Source organism: Rhincodon typus, chromosome 23 (genome assembly GCF_021869965.1).
Source record: "Rhincodon typus isolate 14 chromosome 23, sRhiTyp1.1, whole genome shotgun sequence".
NCBI lineage: Eukaryota > Metazoa > Chordata > Chondrichthyes > Orectolobiformes > Rhincodontidae > Rhincodon > Rhincodon typus.
In genome coordinates this window covers 33,575,851-33,591,341 of record NC_063354.1, presented here as the reverse complement: position 1 = coordinate 33,591,341, position 15,491 = coordinate 33,575,851, and the positions used below count along the sequence as shown (strand labels likewise).

General features: G+C 41.4%; 1 protein-coding gene across 5 annotated transcripts in view; it reads right to left on the bottom strand.

The window, feature by feature from the left end:
* The window catches only part of LOC109935846 (UDP-GlcNAc:betaGal beta-1,3-N-acetylglucosaminyltransferase-like protein 1), an 87,591-nt gene that overhangs the window by 68,348 nt on the left and 3,752 nt on the right, over positions 1-15,491 (bottom strand). For all 5 annotated transcript variants that reach the window (XM_048610879.1, XM_048610882.1, XM_048610880.1 and 2 more), the window contains exons 2-3: positions 14,116-14,232; positions 6,755-6,854 (exon numbers count right to left, since the gene is read on the bottom strand). In XM_048610879.1, the coding sequence (XP_048466836.1) occupies positions 6,755-6,854; positions 14,116-14,232 (217 nt within the window). The remainder of the gene's footprint in view (positions 1-6,754; positions 6,855-14,115; positions 14,233-15,491) is intronic.

The following is a 15,491-nucleotide window of genomic DNA, read 5'->3' as shown; positions in this document are numbered from 1 at the left end:
AAAACTCTGTCTCCTCCTCAAACCTTTTACTTTCAAAGATCTAGCCTTTCCTATTCAGCTTGGAAGCCTTCCAGCTTTTTTCCTTGGCCTCCAGGTATTTGTCTGGACTCTAACTTACAATGCCCCAGCAAATGATCACCATTCGCTGAAAAAAGAACAAAGAACAGTGCAGCACACTACAGCCCAAACAGTCTGCACCAACACACCTTTCTAAACTCAAAAAAAAATTGCCTCTACACAGATCATGGGCGGCATGGTGGCTCAGCGGTTAGCACTGCAGCCTCACAGTACCAGGGACCCAGGTTCGATTCCAGCCTCGGGCGACTGTCTGTGTGGAGTTTGCACATTCTCCCCGTGTCTGTGTGGGTTTTCTCCGGTGCTCCGGTTTCCTCCCACAGTACAAAGATGTGCCGGCTAGGTGGATTGGCTATGCTAAATTGCCCGTAGTGTTCAGGGGTGTGTGGGTTATAGGGAGATGGGTCTGGGTGGGATGCTGCAAGGGTCGGCGTGGACTTGTTGGGCCGAAGGACCTGCTTCCACACTGTAGGGATTCTATGAAAAATCATATCCCTCTATTCCCTGTCTATCAAGATGCCTCTTAAACGTTTCTCTCGTATCTGTTTCTACCACCACCTCTGGCAGCACATTCCAGTCACTTACCACCCTCTGAAAAATCCTTGCCTCTCACCTCTCCTTTAAACCTTCCCTCTTTTACCTCAAACCTACTTCCCTTTGTAATTGACCTTTCTACCCTGGGAAAAAGACTCCAGCTTATCCATTCTAATTTGGTGAACTTCTATCAGTTCGCCCCTCAGTCTGACGTTCAAACAAAAATTAAACCAAATTTGTCCAATCTCTCTTCATAGCTAATACCCTCCAAACCAGGCAACATCTTTGTAAACCATTTCTGCACCCTTTCCAAAGCTTTTGCATCCTTCTGATAGAGTGGCAGCCAGAACTATACACAATATTCCAAATGTGGCCAAATTAAAGTTCTATACAGCTGCAATATGACTTGTCAAATTTTATACTCTATGCCCTGATTAATGAAGGCAAGCATGCCATACACTTTTTTGATCACCTTATCCTTGTGTTGCCACTTTCAGCAAACTGTACACCAAATCCCTTTGTACTTTAATGCTTCTAAGTATGCAGCCATTTACTGTATTTCCCCCCTGCAATTTGCAACACCTTGCATATATCTGGATTATATTCTATCTGCCACTTCTCTGCCCGAGTCTCCAGCCTATCTCTATCCTGCTGTATCTTCTGCAATCTTCCTCACTGTCCGCAGCCGCCCCCCCTAGTCTTTGTGTCATCCGCAAACCTACTATGATGTGGAGGTGCTGGTGTTGGACTGGGGTGGATAAAGTCAGAAGTCACACGGCATCAGGTCATCGTCCAACAGGTTTATTTAAATCACAAGCTTTCAGAGCGCTTCTCCTTCATCAGGTGAAGTTCACCTATATTCTCCTCCAAGTTATTTATATGTATTGCTAACAACAGAGACCCCAGCACTGATCCCTGCAAAACATCACTAGTCACAGATCTCCTGTCAGAAAAACACCCTTCCAACACTACTCTCTGTCTTCTATGACCAAGCCAGTTCTGTATCCATCTTACCAGCTCACTACAGATTCATAAAACTTCACTTTTTCCATCAGCCTGCCATGAAGGACCTTGTCAAAGGCCTTGCTAAAGTCCATGTAGACAACATCCACCACCCTCTCCTCATCAATCATCTTCATCACTGCCTCAAAAATCTCAATCAAGTTTGAGAGACACAACCTCCCCGACACAAAGCCATACTGCCTATCATTAATAAGCACATATTTTTCCAAATATGAGTAAATCCTGTCTCGAAGAAACTTCTCCAAAAATCTCCCTACTACTGACCTAAGGCTCACTGTCTTGTAATTTCTCAGATTATCCTTGTTGCCCTTCTTTACCAAAATAACACCGTTGGCTAATGTTCCTTTGGGACCTCTCCTGTGATTAAAAGGATACAAAGATTTCATACAAGGCCTCAACAATTTCCTCACCTACCTCCCTCAGCATTCTGGGATAGATCCCATCAGGTCCTAACGACTTGTCTGTCTTAAACCTTTTCAAAATACACAATGCCACCTTCTTTTTTATACTGACATGCCCTAGAATAGTAACATACCCCACCCGATACTCACCATCCACCACGTCCTTCTCCTTTGTGAATACTGATGCGAAGTATTCATTAAGAACCTTACCTACTTCCTCCAGCTCCATGCATAAATTTCCTCCTTTGTCCTCGAGTGGACCTTATCTTCCCTCTCGCTCCTTATATATGGAATAATGCCCTTGAGATTTTCCTTAATCCTGTTTCCCAAGGACATTTCAGAGCCCCTTTTAGCCTCCCTAACTCCTTACTTAACTTCTTTCCTGTTTTCTTTATATTCCTTGAGGGCTCTATCTGTCTTCAGTTTCCTAAACCTTACGTATGCCTCCTCTTTCTTTGTGACTAAGCTTACCATTTCTCTTGTCATCTAAGGTTCCCGAATCTTGCCATCCTTATCCTTCATATTCACAGGAAAATGCTGGCCCTGAACGTTAAACAACTGACCTTTAAAAAATTCCCGCATGCCAGATGTGAATTTACCCTCAAATAGCTGCCCCCATCAAGATTCCCCAGTTCCTGGATAATATTGTCATAGTTGGTCTTCCCCCAGCTTAGTACTTTTATCCAAGAACTATAAAACTTACAGGATTATGGTCACTGTTCCCAAAATGCTCTCCCATTGAACCTTTGATCACCTGTCCTGGCTCAATCCTCAATATCAGGTCTGGCATGGCCCCTTCCCTAGTTGGACTTTTTACATGGATTCAAGAATCCCGCCTGGATGCGCCTAACAAATTCCCTCCAATCCTAGCCCTGGCACCAACGGAGTCCCAGTCAATGTAGGGGAAGTTAAAATCACATACCACAACAACCCTGTTTTATTTATATTCTTCCATAATCTGTCCACATATCTGTTCTTCTATCACCTGCTGGCTGTTGGGAGACCTATAGTACAATCCCATCAAAGTGACTGCACCCTTCCTGTTCCTGAACTCTACTGATCAGGCCTTGCTGTTTGAGCCCTCCAAGGTGTCCTCCGAGTACAGTTGTGATATTCTCCCTAATCAGTAATGCAACTCCCCCAACGACTTTTACGTTCTTCTCCATCTCGCCTGAAACATCTAAATCCTGGAATGCTAAGTTGCCAGCATTGTCCCCTTCTCAACCAAGTCTCTGTAATAGCTGCAACATCATAGTTATGTACTATAATCCAAGCTCTAACTTCATCTGCCTTACCTGTCATACTCGTTGCATTAAAACAAATACACCTCAGACTGCCAGTCCTGCCGTGTTCAATAACCTGTCCCTGTTTGTTCTTCCTCTTAGCCTTACTGGCCTTAGTCTTAGACTCCTCCTCGATTATGCTACTTACCGGATTGCAGCTCTGGTTCCCGCACTCCCTGCCATACTAGTTTAAACTCTTCCGAGTAGCACTAGCAAATCCACCCCCACTGCCAGGATGTTGGTGCCCCTTCAGGTTAGGAGCAACCCATCCTTTTGAACAGATCCCTGCTGCTCTGGAAGACATCCCAATGATCCAGATACCTGAAATCCTCCCTCCTACACCAGCTCTTTAGCTACATATTTAACGGTTTTATCTTCCTATGCTTAGCCTCATTGGCCTGGGGCACAGGGAGTAAACCTGAGTTTACAACCCGAAAGGTCCTGCTTTTCAACTTACTACCTAACTCCCTGAACTCCCTTTGCAGGACCTCTGCACTCTACTTGCCTATGTTGTTGGTACCAATTTGTCCAACCTCTGACTGCTTGCCCACCATTTTGAGAATGTCCCATACCCGCTCAGAGACATCCTTGACCCTGGCACCAGGGAGGCAACGCACCATCTGTCTCGTATGGCCAAAGAAATGCCTGTGTTCCTGACTTTGGAGACCCTCTTACTACTGTTCTACTGCACTTTGACCCTCCCTGCAGTACAACAGAGCCAGCTGTGGTGCCACCGCTCTGGCTGTTGCTGTTACCATTCCCCCCACCAACAGTATCCAAAATGATACACTGCTGAGAGGGGGGGATAGCCACAGGGGGCTCCTGCACGGTCTGCCTGGCCCTTCTAACGGTCATCCATCCATTTGCCTGAACTTTGGGCATGACCAGGTCTCCAAAACTCCTGTTTATGATGCTTTCCACCTCCTGCATGCTCCTAAGTATGCCCAGCTACCACTCCAACTGATCCATGTGGTCTATCAGGAGCTACAATTGGACACACTTCCTGCAGATGTAGACGTCAGGGACGTTCAAACTGTCTTTGATTTCCCACATTCCACAGGAGAACCATACTACCTGCTGGATGCCGTTTTTACCATCTAGCAACTATTCAATTAAAACTAAATTTCTATTAAATGAATTTACAGCTAACTAACATGGCCACTACTGTGAGATTCTTACAGAAAAAAAATACTAAATCTACTATTCTGTAAACAACAGTCTGGGTGCCACTCTAAATCCCAGTACTATGTTACCCTAGCAGTAGACTAAATTCCACTATATTGAAGCCTTATGAGTATGGAAAGGTGAATGGAAATTGAAGATAAGAAGAAAAAAATCACTAGACCATTATGTACCAAATCAGGAGCCCTTCTGTCCACTTCTGAACTTGTGATGTCATGAAGTACAGCTCCAATGATCATCCCTGTGTAATGGATTATGGTAAGGCTTCTATTCCAAACTAGGCCCAAAATAACCCATGCTCAAGTTTTTAACCTGCTGTATTCACTGTATCCAGCCTCCATGATTCCAGTTCCCAGCTGCTGATTTGGTAAGGCTTTTACTCAAAATTTTCAGTTGTGCTAACTGCACCAACTTCTCCCAGAATCCTCCTGGGTCACTTCTCACCAGCACCTTCAAATTCTCCTTCCAAGAATACGCCCCATCGGATTCACAAGGCTCCACTCCAGTTCCACAGAGCAAATAGTTCAGTTTAGCTGGATTGGAACGCCCTCTGAGCTTCTCTGAATTCCAATCTCCTGAACCACACCAAGCAAATACTTCTTGAGGGCTTCCTTGACCTCTCCATTTTCAGCTGTACTGAACTACCATCATCTCTGGCAGACAGCTTCCTTCATGCTTCATTAAGTTAGTAAGTACCTCAGGACTTTTGTTCATCTCTATTCCCACAGAGCTAACTGTTGAAGTTTAGATGCATAGAGCTTTTGATCTTGCTAAAACGTCTTACCCTTTATCTAATTTGTTGTTTGTATTTTTTTTTCAAAAACATGTTAAAATAGGCGTCACTGGCTAGGTCAGCATTTATTGGCCATCGCCAATTAGTGTTGACATGGTAGTGGTGAGCTGCCTTCATGAACTCCTATAGTCTGTAGCAGGGTAGATACGGTGACAATGCTTGGGGAAGGTAAGTTCATAATTTTGTTTGCATATTCTGTGTGTTATTGGAGTTGACATCAATCAAAGGAAATGGGATAATTGAGATAAATGTTTTTCTTCCCAGTTCCTAAAATTCTTATATTCTAAATCAATGCATTCAAGTTTACCAGGATCTTATACAGTCATAGAGATGTGCAGCACGGAGAATTATAAAATTCTAACAGGACTGGACAGGGTAGATGTTCCCAATGGTGGGTATGTCCAGAACCAGGGGTCACAGTCTGAGGATTCGGGGTAGACCATTTAGGACAGAGATGAGGAGACTTTTTTTTTTTTGCTTAAAGCGTGGTGAGCCTGTGGAATTCATTACCACAGGAAGTAGTTGATGCCCAAACATTGAATGTATTCAAGAGGTGGCTAGATGTAGCACTTGGGGTGAATGGGATCAAAGGTTATGGGGAGAAAGCAGGATTAGGCTATTGTTTTGGATGATCAGCCACGATCGTGATGAATGGTGGAGCAGGCTCAAAGGGCCGAATGGCCTCCTCCTGCTCCTGTCTTCTATGTTTCTACGTTTCTGTAGCCTCTAGTTTTTGACTCCCCCAGCCCAGGGAAAATACCTTGTCTATTTACTCTATCCATGCCCATCATGATTTTATGAACATCTATAAGGTCACCCCTTAGCATTGGACATTGAGGAAAGGTTGAGAGAGCTAGGCCTTTTTTCATTGGAGTGAAGAAGGATGAGAGGTGACTTGATAGAGGTGTACAAGATGATGAGAGACATAGATAGAGTGGATAGCCAGAGACTTTTTCCCAGGGCGGAAATGACTATTACGAGGGGGCATAATTTTAAGGTGATTGGAGGAAGGTATAGGGGAGATGTCAGAGGTAGGTTCTTCACACAGAGAGTGGTGGGTGTGTGGAATTAGAGACTTTCAAACGACTCTTGGATAGGCACATGGAGGATAGTAAAATGTAGGGTAGACTGATCTTAGTAGGATAATAGGTCGGCACAACATTGTGGGCCGAAGGGCCTGTATTGTGCTGTACTGTTCTATGTTCTATATTCTATGTTCTTCCCTGTCTCTTGATTTTCTCTCTGATTAAAACTGACTCTGACCCTTGAGCTGCTTTTCACGGAGTCTTGAACAGATTTGAGTGGTGTAACTCCTTGTTACTAGGCAGGACAAATGTTTTAAGCACTGGAACATCCTGTACTTTAAACGTTACAATGTCAGCATGATGTTACAACGCACAGCAGAGAAAAAATGTATTATATCGCAAATGATCAAAATTAAACACTCATGAACTATGGCTTACCTCCTTTTGGGTGTGAAGACTCATGTCCACCAATTACAACATGTACACCTCGATCTTCAAGTTTAGTTGCCCATTTTCTAATAATATTCATAGAGTCATCCTGCAACAAATAAATGAAGTATGACCAAAGAACACTTTTTACGTGGCATAAGTATGATATCTTTTGGTCTGACAGTTTGTGTGAATTTTACATAAGAACATTTGTTTTACAAGTATTTGTACCTTAAGCCATTCGTTTCATCTTGAAACAAAGCAGGCTGGTTAAGCAGAGATAGTAGGAACTGCAGATGCTGGAGAATCCGAGACAACAAGGTGCAAGGCTGGATGAACACAGCAGGCCAAGCAGCATCATAGGAGCAGAGAGGCTGACGTTTCGGGCCTAGACCCTTCATCAGAAATGGTTAAGCATTTTGTTCAGGAATTCTGCTTAATGGGCAAATGTTACATTGGACACATTTCCCTGGACTGGAAACATGTTGGAATTTCGAATTTTTAACTTAGAGCAAACTATAAGAAGTTGTACTTCCCACATCACCATTAATGCATCCATAATAAGCTCTGGAAAAACCGACAAATAACTTTGACCTCTGAAGGCAACCTGCCATAGCCTGACACGATAGATATTGAGTTTCAATGACCAAGTGTGGGACTCAAACACTCTGCCCGACCACAAGAAGCAGGGAGCCAGAAATCTGAAATCATAGTGGCACATCCCTTATGAAATAGTGAATTCGGCAGTTTTGAATTATGAAAAACACAACACACAAAAAATGAAATGCTACCTTAAACGTGATACGGTAAAAGGAAACTGACAAATCTGAGTGTTTAAATTGTTCCAGATCAAGAAATCAATTTTCCATTTTGCTTCTACTTCTAGGAGTTAATTATGCTGCTTTCCTCCTTTCATGATATGGGAGGTACCAGGATGGACAAAGTCAAAAATACATGACACCAGGTTATAGTCCAACATGTTTATTTGAAGTCACAAGCTTTCAGTACATTCTTCCTTCATCAAGTGAAGGTGCCTGACAAAGGAGTTGCTCTCCGAAAGCTTGTGACCTCAAATAAACCTGTTGGACTATAATCTGATGTCATGTGATTTCTGACTTCATCCATTCAAACATTGGATTGGCCCTTCTCTTAAGTACCTCCATAGGTTCCACCAGTGCAAATCCTGGGTTAAACAGTCAGAAAGAAAGGCTACTTAAAGGTGGAAGCCTTCAGACATTTTCATTTGCCCTCCCAAATAACTGGACCACTCTGACAACCTCAACCAAAGTCAGAAAGCCAGGGATATCAATCTCGAACCTCCAACTGGAATGTTAACTCTCAAACAGCTCCTCTGCTCCAGTCAACTTGATCTCTCTCACGTCCCAGCCTCAGCTTTTCGGTTTTATGCCTTTCATCCCCTTTAGCCTTCAAATTTTCAAGCAAGGAAAGCTGTCTGTGCTTCAAGTGGTGTGTGTTTAATGGCTGCCACAGTCTGCACACAAAAGTAGAGGTCACACCACTATGGCAAGTCAGATAGGACACTGAAGTCACAATAACAATTCTCCAAACATCCGGCTTTTCATAAAAAGTACAAAATTATGCGCATTCGTTCTCATTTTCAGTTACAAATTAAGCATGATAGATAATGACAAAAAATTGTCACTTATTAACAAAATAGTTTCTAGTCTGTTCCTCTTTTGTCAATCTTTGAAAAATAAATTACAGACATTGTCTTCAAATCGTGTAGATTGCCTAATAGCATTGTGCGTGTTGATATTGATTTTTCCTCTAGTATCTGCTTGTTCTTAGAGATCTTCCTTCTCTGGACAATGTCATTCTCAAGGAGAGTGTTGTAGCTGTTATAACTATCGTTGTTCGATTTCCATTACGGGATAACAGTGATCATTCTATACTCTGTGCAGATGGTGAGATCACATCTTTCCGATCTGCTGCCTGTTCAATTCCTAGTTGACATCACTTGCTTTCCGACTGCTCCTGGCTGAGTTTCTCAAAGTCTCCAACTATCTAAGAGGGCAAAAGAAAATGTCTAAAGTCACTGTCGATTCACCAGTTGCATGCGTGTCTGTGATTGCAACAACATATCTGGCCATTCATATTCACTGTGTGTGGTTGAGGCGACAACTACTCTACACAATTCCCAAGTTTCTACATGGGCTTATTCTTGTGGAGACAGCTGAACATTTGCAATCTGACTGGCTCTCCAATGCTCAGCTCTGGCAATGACTTGGTGGTTTTATCAAAGTGAAATTTGGGTTGCTGTCATTTCACCTTGAAGTTGTTACTCACACCTTCTGGCTTCAGTAGTTTTTTTTTTCGTCATTGCAAGAGTAGTTTAGGAACACACTGTGACAATAGTCTTTCACTGGCCTGTTTTCCAAGACTTTAGCCCATGTATTTCATCGCTCCAGCATTGCCTTGTGCAAGTCTGTGCTCGATTTGCTTCTGACCCCTTTGGCAATTTCCACTGTTGCCTGCGCCTTTCCATTTGAGTGGGGTTAATGTGGAGCTGACGAATTGTGATGAATATCCTAATCTTTTGTGAAATGCATCAATGCTTCACTTGAAAAATCGAGGATCATTGTCACGCATCGCAATGTCTGGAAGCCATGAAGACGAGATTGTGCTGCTATCTCTTCGTTAGTGGCTGATATCAGCTAGTCTAACACCCAGTATTCAGAATGGTAGTCGATAGTGACATGATGATCAGTTCTTCAGTGAAGAAGAGTTCAATTGATCGGAGATGTGTCATGAACAGCTCTTAAGCTTGCCTAGCTTGGTACATTTCACAAGTACTAGACTGGTTAATGTGATCCTTAATCCTTTGTTCGTTTTTGCCCAGTACAGCACTTTTCTTGCCTTCCTCGGACAAAACTCACATCCTTGATGGTTTGCATGGATGTGCTTCAGCGTCCCTTTGTTCATATCTTTAGAGGTAATTACTCTCTTTCCTTTGCTCAAGATGCCATTCTGGGCTATCATTTTATCGCTATATGTCCAATATGCTTTTAAAACAACAGGCATATATTTGATGCTTTTAGGTTATCTTTTCAATACCAATCCCTTGGAGAGTTGCATTCTGTTTAAGTAGTTTTTTTTTATTGGAGTGAGACTCTTGTCTTTCAGATTCACTATCTCTGCTGGGTCACTGAATTCCAGAATATGTTGAGCTGTTGCTTTTCATTGAATCTGGATGATTTTGCACTTTGTCATACAATCCTCAAACTTTAATCACAGGAGTGTTACTCCTGACAGCATGTCAGCAATGCACTTCTGTTTCCTTTACTTGTATGTCACATCTAGATACTGTCCCTGCAAACGAAGGGGCATTTTTACAGGTGCTCTAGAGCAGATGGAAGCAGTTTGAGGAGGATTTTAATGGCCAGACTCTGCTGTCACTTTGGCTCTCTCAAACAGGCATTGACTAAAATGCTCACGAGCAAAGAAACTAGCCAAGCACTCTTTCCGGTTTCAGCATAGCATCATTTAAATTGTAATAATGCCCTGGATGCAAATGCATCTTGTTGTCCCCAGTACATAATGGTAGCTGTGTCTTATCTCACTGGAATCACACTGCAAGGTGACTTCATCATTGACACAATAGTACCACAGCACTGCCATGTCATCACTAGTTGTCTGACATTAGTGAAAGCTGCTGATTCTTCTGTGCACACCTCTAGCAGTGACCTTACCAAGATGTTCACACTCTGGCGATACATTAAGCTAGAAATTTGCAAAATAGTTGATAAGTCCAACAAATCCTCACACCATTTTTATATCTGTTGGATTCGTGTACTTTTTTTATTCACATAGGATGTGGGCATCTCTTGTTATGCCAGCATTTACTGCCCATCCCTAAGTGCCCAGAGGACAGCTAAGAATCAACCACATGTAGGCCAGACCACATAAGGATGACAGATTTCCTTCTCTAAAAGACATTAATGAACAAGCTGTTTTTTTTCCTGATAATCAACAACAGTTTCATAGTTATCGTTAGACTTTTAATTCCAGATTCTTTACTGAATTCAAACTCCACCATCTACCATAGCGGGATTTGAACTCGGTTCCCTGGAACATTAGCTCAATTTCTGGATTAATAGTCTAGCTATAATACCATTAGGTCTTTGGTTCTCCTTGCCTCCCATACAGCTCTCATCTTATTAGGATCCAGGCAAAGCCATTTTGCTGACAGTACATGGCCTAAATACTCAACTTCAGGCACCCTCAACTGTATCTTTTTCTTGATCAGCTTCAGGTTCATCTGGCAAGCTCTCTCTAGCCATCACTCCAGATTCTGATCATGATCTGCGACGGCTTCTTCCATTGTGTCTTTACATCCACAGTCTAGCAGATAACCTACAGCAGCTTCCACTCCATGAAGATCACTGACCACCTTGTGCTGTCGACATTGATACTCTTTGGGAAAGGTTGAAATACAAAATGGTATCTATCCTGCACATGGTGTCCAGAGTGTAGTTAGAAAGTTGTCAATAACCATCCTCTGTATTGATGGTAATAAAAACCTTTGCTTTGGAAATTGTAGCAAACTTTCTTCAATAGTTGACATGAGATGGTGAGAACTCTTCAAAAGCTTCACCAAGATCCTTGGATCTATGCATACTTTCAGTTGCCCAGGTATTTTTACAGCTACCATGCTTCTAATTCAGTCTGTAGGAGTTGTCACTTTTTTTGATTGCTCCCTTCTTTTCCTGCACTATCTTTTGTTTTAGATCTCCTTTTTCCTAATTTGTTTCTTTTAATGCAGCCTGGAAAGCACTTCAGCAAATTGCAAATCTTAACCCGTTGCTCTATTAGTATGCCCTAGCTGAAACTGTCAGCTCAGACCTTCTGCACTGTCAATAGATTAAGAGTACATTTCTCCTCAGTCAGCAGACAGGCTCTCATGCCAGGATTGTCTAAGACAATACTATCTCTGATGAGATCACTTTTCAGTTGTCCAAATTCTTAAAATTTAGCTAACTGAATCTGTTTGGTAATATACTGATCAACATCTCTACCTCCCCATAAGCTCAAATGTTGAACAAGTACCATTTATAAGTAACACTAACTTTGTGTTTGAAGTGTCTCTTCACAGCCTGCAACATTTATTTGCTTTTCTGCTCTTCATTGCGTGCTAAGGTGTTAACAGATCTTGTAGCACTCTTTCCCCAATATTGAAAACAGGTTTGCAACTCTTATATTTTCTAATCAACCTGTTTGGAGATGTTATTACATGCCTCTGGGCCTTCTAGGGTGGCAGTAGGGTTAGTATCACTGCACTACAAGAGACTTACTTACAAGTCTTACATGCTGAGGTTTTTTTTCATTAATTCTGTCGCTATTTCAAAGTTTTACCACTGAGCATGGAAATAATTCCAATTGCGTCTCAGATCTCCTTTCATTTCCACAGCAGTAGGAAGTGGAAGTTCCCAGCTATTTTGACTCACCCAGGTGGGAAAGAATAAAATGACGAAGGATAATGCTGTAATCTTTTTATTCCCTTGCTTATGTTAAGCTCAATATCTGTAAGAATTACTGTTATAGTCATTTGCTTCTGAGGCTGAGTACACAAGTGAGTGAGGATTCACTTTTTGCAGTTCTGACAGAAAATTTATTGAAACATTAACTCAGTTTCTTTCTCCACAGATATTGCCTGCCCCATCATGTATTTGCAGCCTTTCTCTGTTTCCATTATGGATTCACTACAGTTTTTCCAGATGCTAGCTGTGTATTTTTGAGGGAAGAGAAGATTTCCCACTACAGAGGGCATGCTGATAGTTTGCAACTGAAGGATTTTTCGGGAAACCACTGCCTCATAAGCTCGACTTGGTTGACTAAAGAGTCACAGGAGAATTTGGTAGATTCATTGACTGCAGCGTATTTTGCTTCTGCTGTTACTGGGGAGATCGTGTAACTAGGATGATCTGAGGTATATGTTGTTCTCTCTAAATAAGCATTCAAACTGGTGCGAAACGGTCAAACTGCTTGAACTTCCAGATACTCTAGATTATTAATGTTAAGGAGTAACAAAAACAATTCAGAAGACACCTAAGAATGTAATTGCTACAATAAGCTTAATCCCTACAATCTTAAGTACCGACATATTGCAACATGTCTGGATGGGAGGAGAATGAGATTTATTGGGCTGTTAGTTTGATTATCAAATCTTCTTTTTATATGAATTAACTGTATTTTCAACTGCTATGTGCTGACTGGCAGTATTGTGGTTTTCTACAATTCTATACATTAAAAAAACCTTCAATTACGCTTTGTACACCACAAATGTGGGATGCTAACCACTGGGGATACGTTCATCTCTAACAGCTCGTTGCTTGCAAAGTTTATTTTGTAGGATTACATTGTTGCTGTCCCGTCTAACGCTGCTCCCACCAAGACAAATACCCTCAGCACTGCCCCCTCCCACGTCCCCAAGCCTGTAACTAATTCTGTCAAATTTTAAAAGCAGAACCTCAACATATATGACAATAACTCACTGGCATACAGGTATCACAACAAATATAGCTTTGATTCAACACACTTAAAGAAGGAAATAAAAGCAGGAACATGTCCATCTTGTAGCAAAGCCCCATGTTGCGCTGTTCTCATTGAATTATGGTCTTCTAAATTTCATTACAGAAATTTAAGTTTGGTATGTGATATTGAATTAAAAAAATTGTAATTGAGTCTGATCAATAGCAATTTCAAAATTAAAAGGAAAAACTTGCAGGAAACAGATGAAAAATATTTCACATAAAACCACAGGAGTTGTTCAAATGTCTTCCATACTTATAATGACAGAAGTGGAATCATATTGAAAAAATGATGCTTCAATTCCAAGCTATATCAATCATCCCTGTAGCATTTGAATTATTTGGTTCCTTTCATTTTGTTTTAAAGAAGTATTTCCAGACTCCTTACTCAAGATTGGCAACACTTGCTGAGGCACAGATTCTCAGGCTTTGACTAACCTAGCTGTATTTCTATTCCTTGAGATGCAGTCAACATGACAAATGTGGACAAAAGTTTTGCTGATCTTGGAAATCATAGTAGTTACACCTCATCCTATTCAGGACAAAGAGCACTTGTATCATCGCCACCCATTAGTTACCAGTGGGAGACAATAAGCAGTCCCTATTATCAAAGCCTCACAAACTCAATGGAGACCAGTGATGGAACCTCGAATCTCATGGTCACCATAACTCAACTGCACATCAACTGAACCGCAAAGCAAAGGGTCTAGTTTCTTTTTGCTTGTTTGGTAGACTACGTACTCAAAGGTAAGAGCTCTTGCTAAGTTAGGAATGCAGAGTGGTCCAGAAAAAGTTGAAACTGAATTAAATACCATACACAACCTTGCTGGCATCATCGTAAACGGATAATTGCATGGATCCCTGGAAATCCTGCTCCAGAACCGATTGCAGGCATTCATCCAACCACCTTGCTGCATCATGAACGGGCAAAATGACAGACTGGAAATGAAAGGAAACAAAGTAATCAATACACGACAGCATGAAGCAGGACACAATATTTTCATTACCTGCCAAATACAACCTCCAATTGGGAGGATGTGACTGGTGTATATAAGCAAAGTCAGCAGGCTCAAAATTAACTTGCAGGTTAGTGATAGCATTGAATGGAATAAAATCAAAAGAAATCATTGCTTATGAGAAAAGTAGTCCAAAATAAATTACTGTTGTATAATTTCTATCTTTGTTTCTTTTGTAAATGATTTGCCTTAGAAACTGAAGGGTGAGGATCTGGAGAAAGGCACAACATGGAGATTCCAGCCCTTTTCTCTGGTAATAGGAAATAATCACTGAAAAAAAAAAATCAATGGATTGTTTTGAGACATTTCCTCAAGGTCAGTTACAAAACGCCAGTAGCAGAAACCTGGAATGAAGTTTAATTGCCATCCCCTTGTAGGTGATGGAGCAGAAAGTGAGCTAATTCTACATATCTGTGAGTAGAACTGAATAATTAGGACATAACGGTTGAAAAATAAGATTATTTTAGGAATCGGAGATGCAATTTTCTACAAAAAATCTTTAATTTCTGCTTCAGACTTGAAAAACAATTTTAAAATCTTTTGAAAGACAATGTTTGGTCAGTGCTATATTAAAACATTGATTTGCAGCCTGCTGATGTACTCACACATCGAAAGCATAGGAAGCACCCGAGTTCAATCTCAGGTCACTCTTTAGCTAATTTTTGTGAGCAGAAGCAACAGTAGGTGTACTACATTGAGCTTTAATGACCTAGAGGAAATTCAATAATATCCATCCCTTGAAGAATAACTTCAATTTGCTTTGCAACACTACAGGCCAGGCACAACGGAGTGGCTGAACAAACTTGGATGTTTACATTAAATGTCGTTTCTTAAGTTGTAATTTGAAAGAAGAAGTTTCAGTTGACCCCTTTCTGAAAGTGAATGGGCAGGTGTTGAGTGAGAACAAGATCGGACTCAGCTTTGGTCCTTTACTGTAGCCAAATAATCCATGACTACACACACTTCAATCTCACATGGTGAATGATCAGTTGCTAATGTACTAGACAGTTCTGCACTCCTGCAATCACTTGTTTTCAAGGCATCAATGCCTGCAAAAGACAATTATGACAATATAGGATTACATAGATAGTAGGAACTGCAGATGCTGGAGAATCTAAGATAACAAGGTGTAGAGCTGGATGAACACAGCAGGCCAAGCAGCTTGGCCTGCTGTGTTCATCC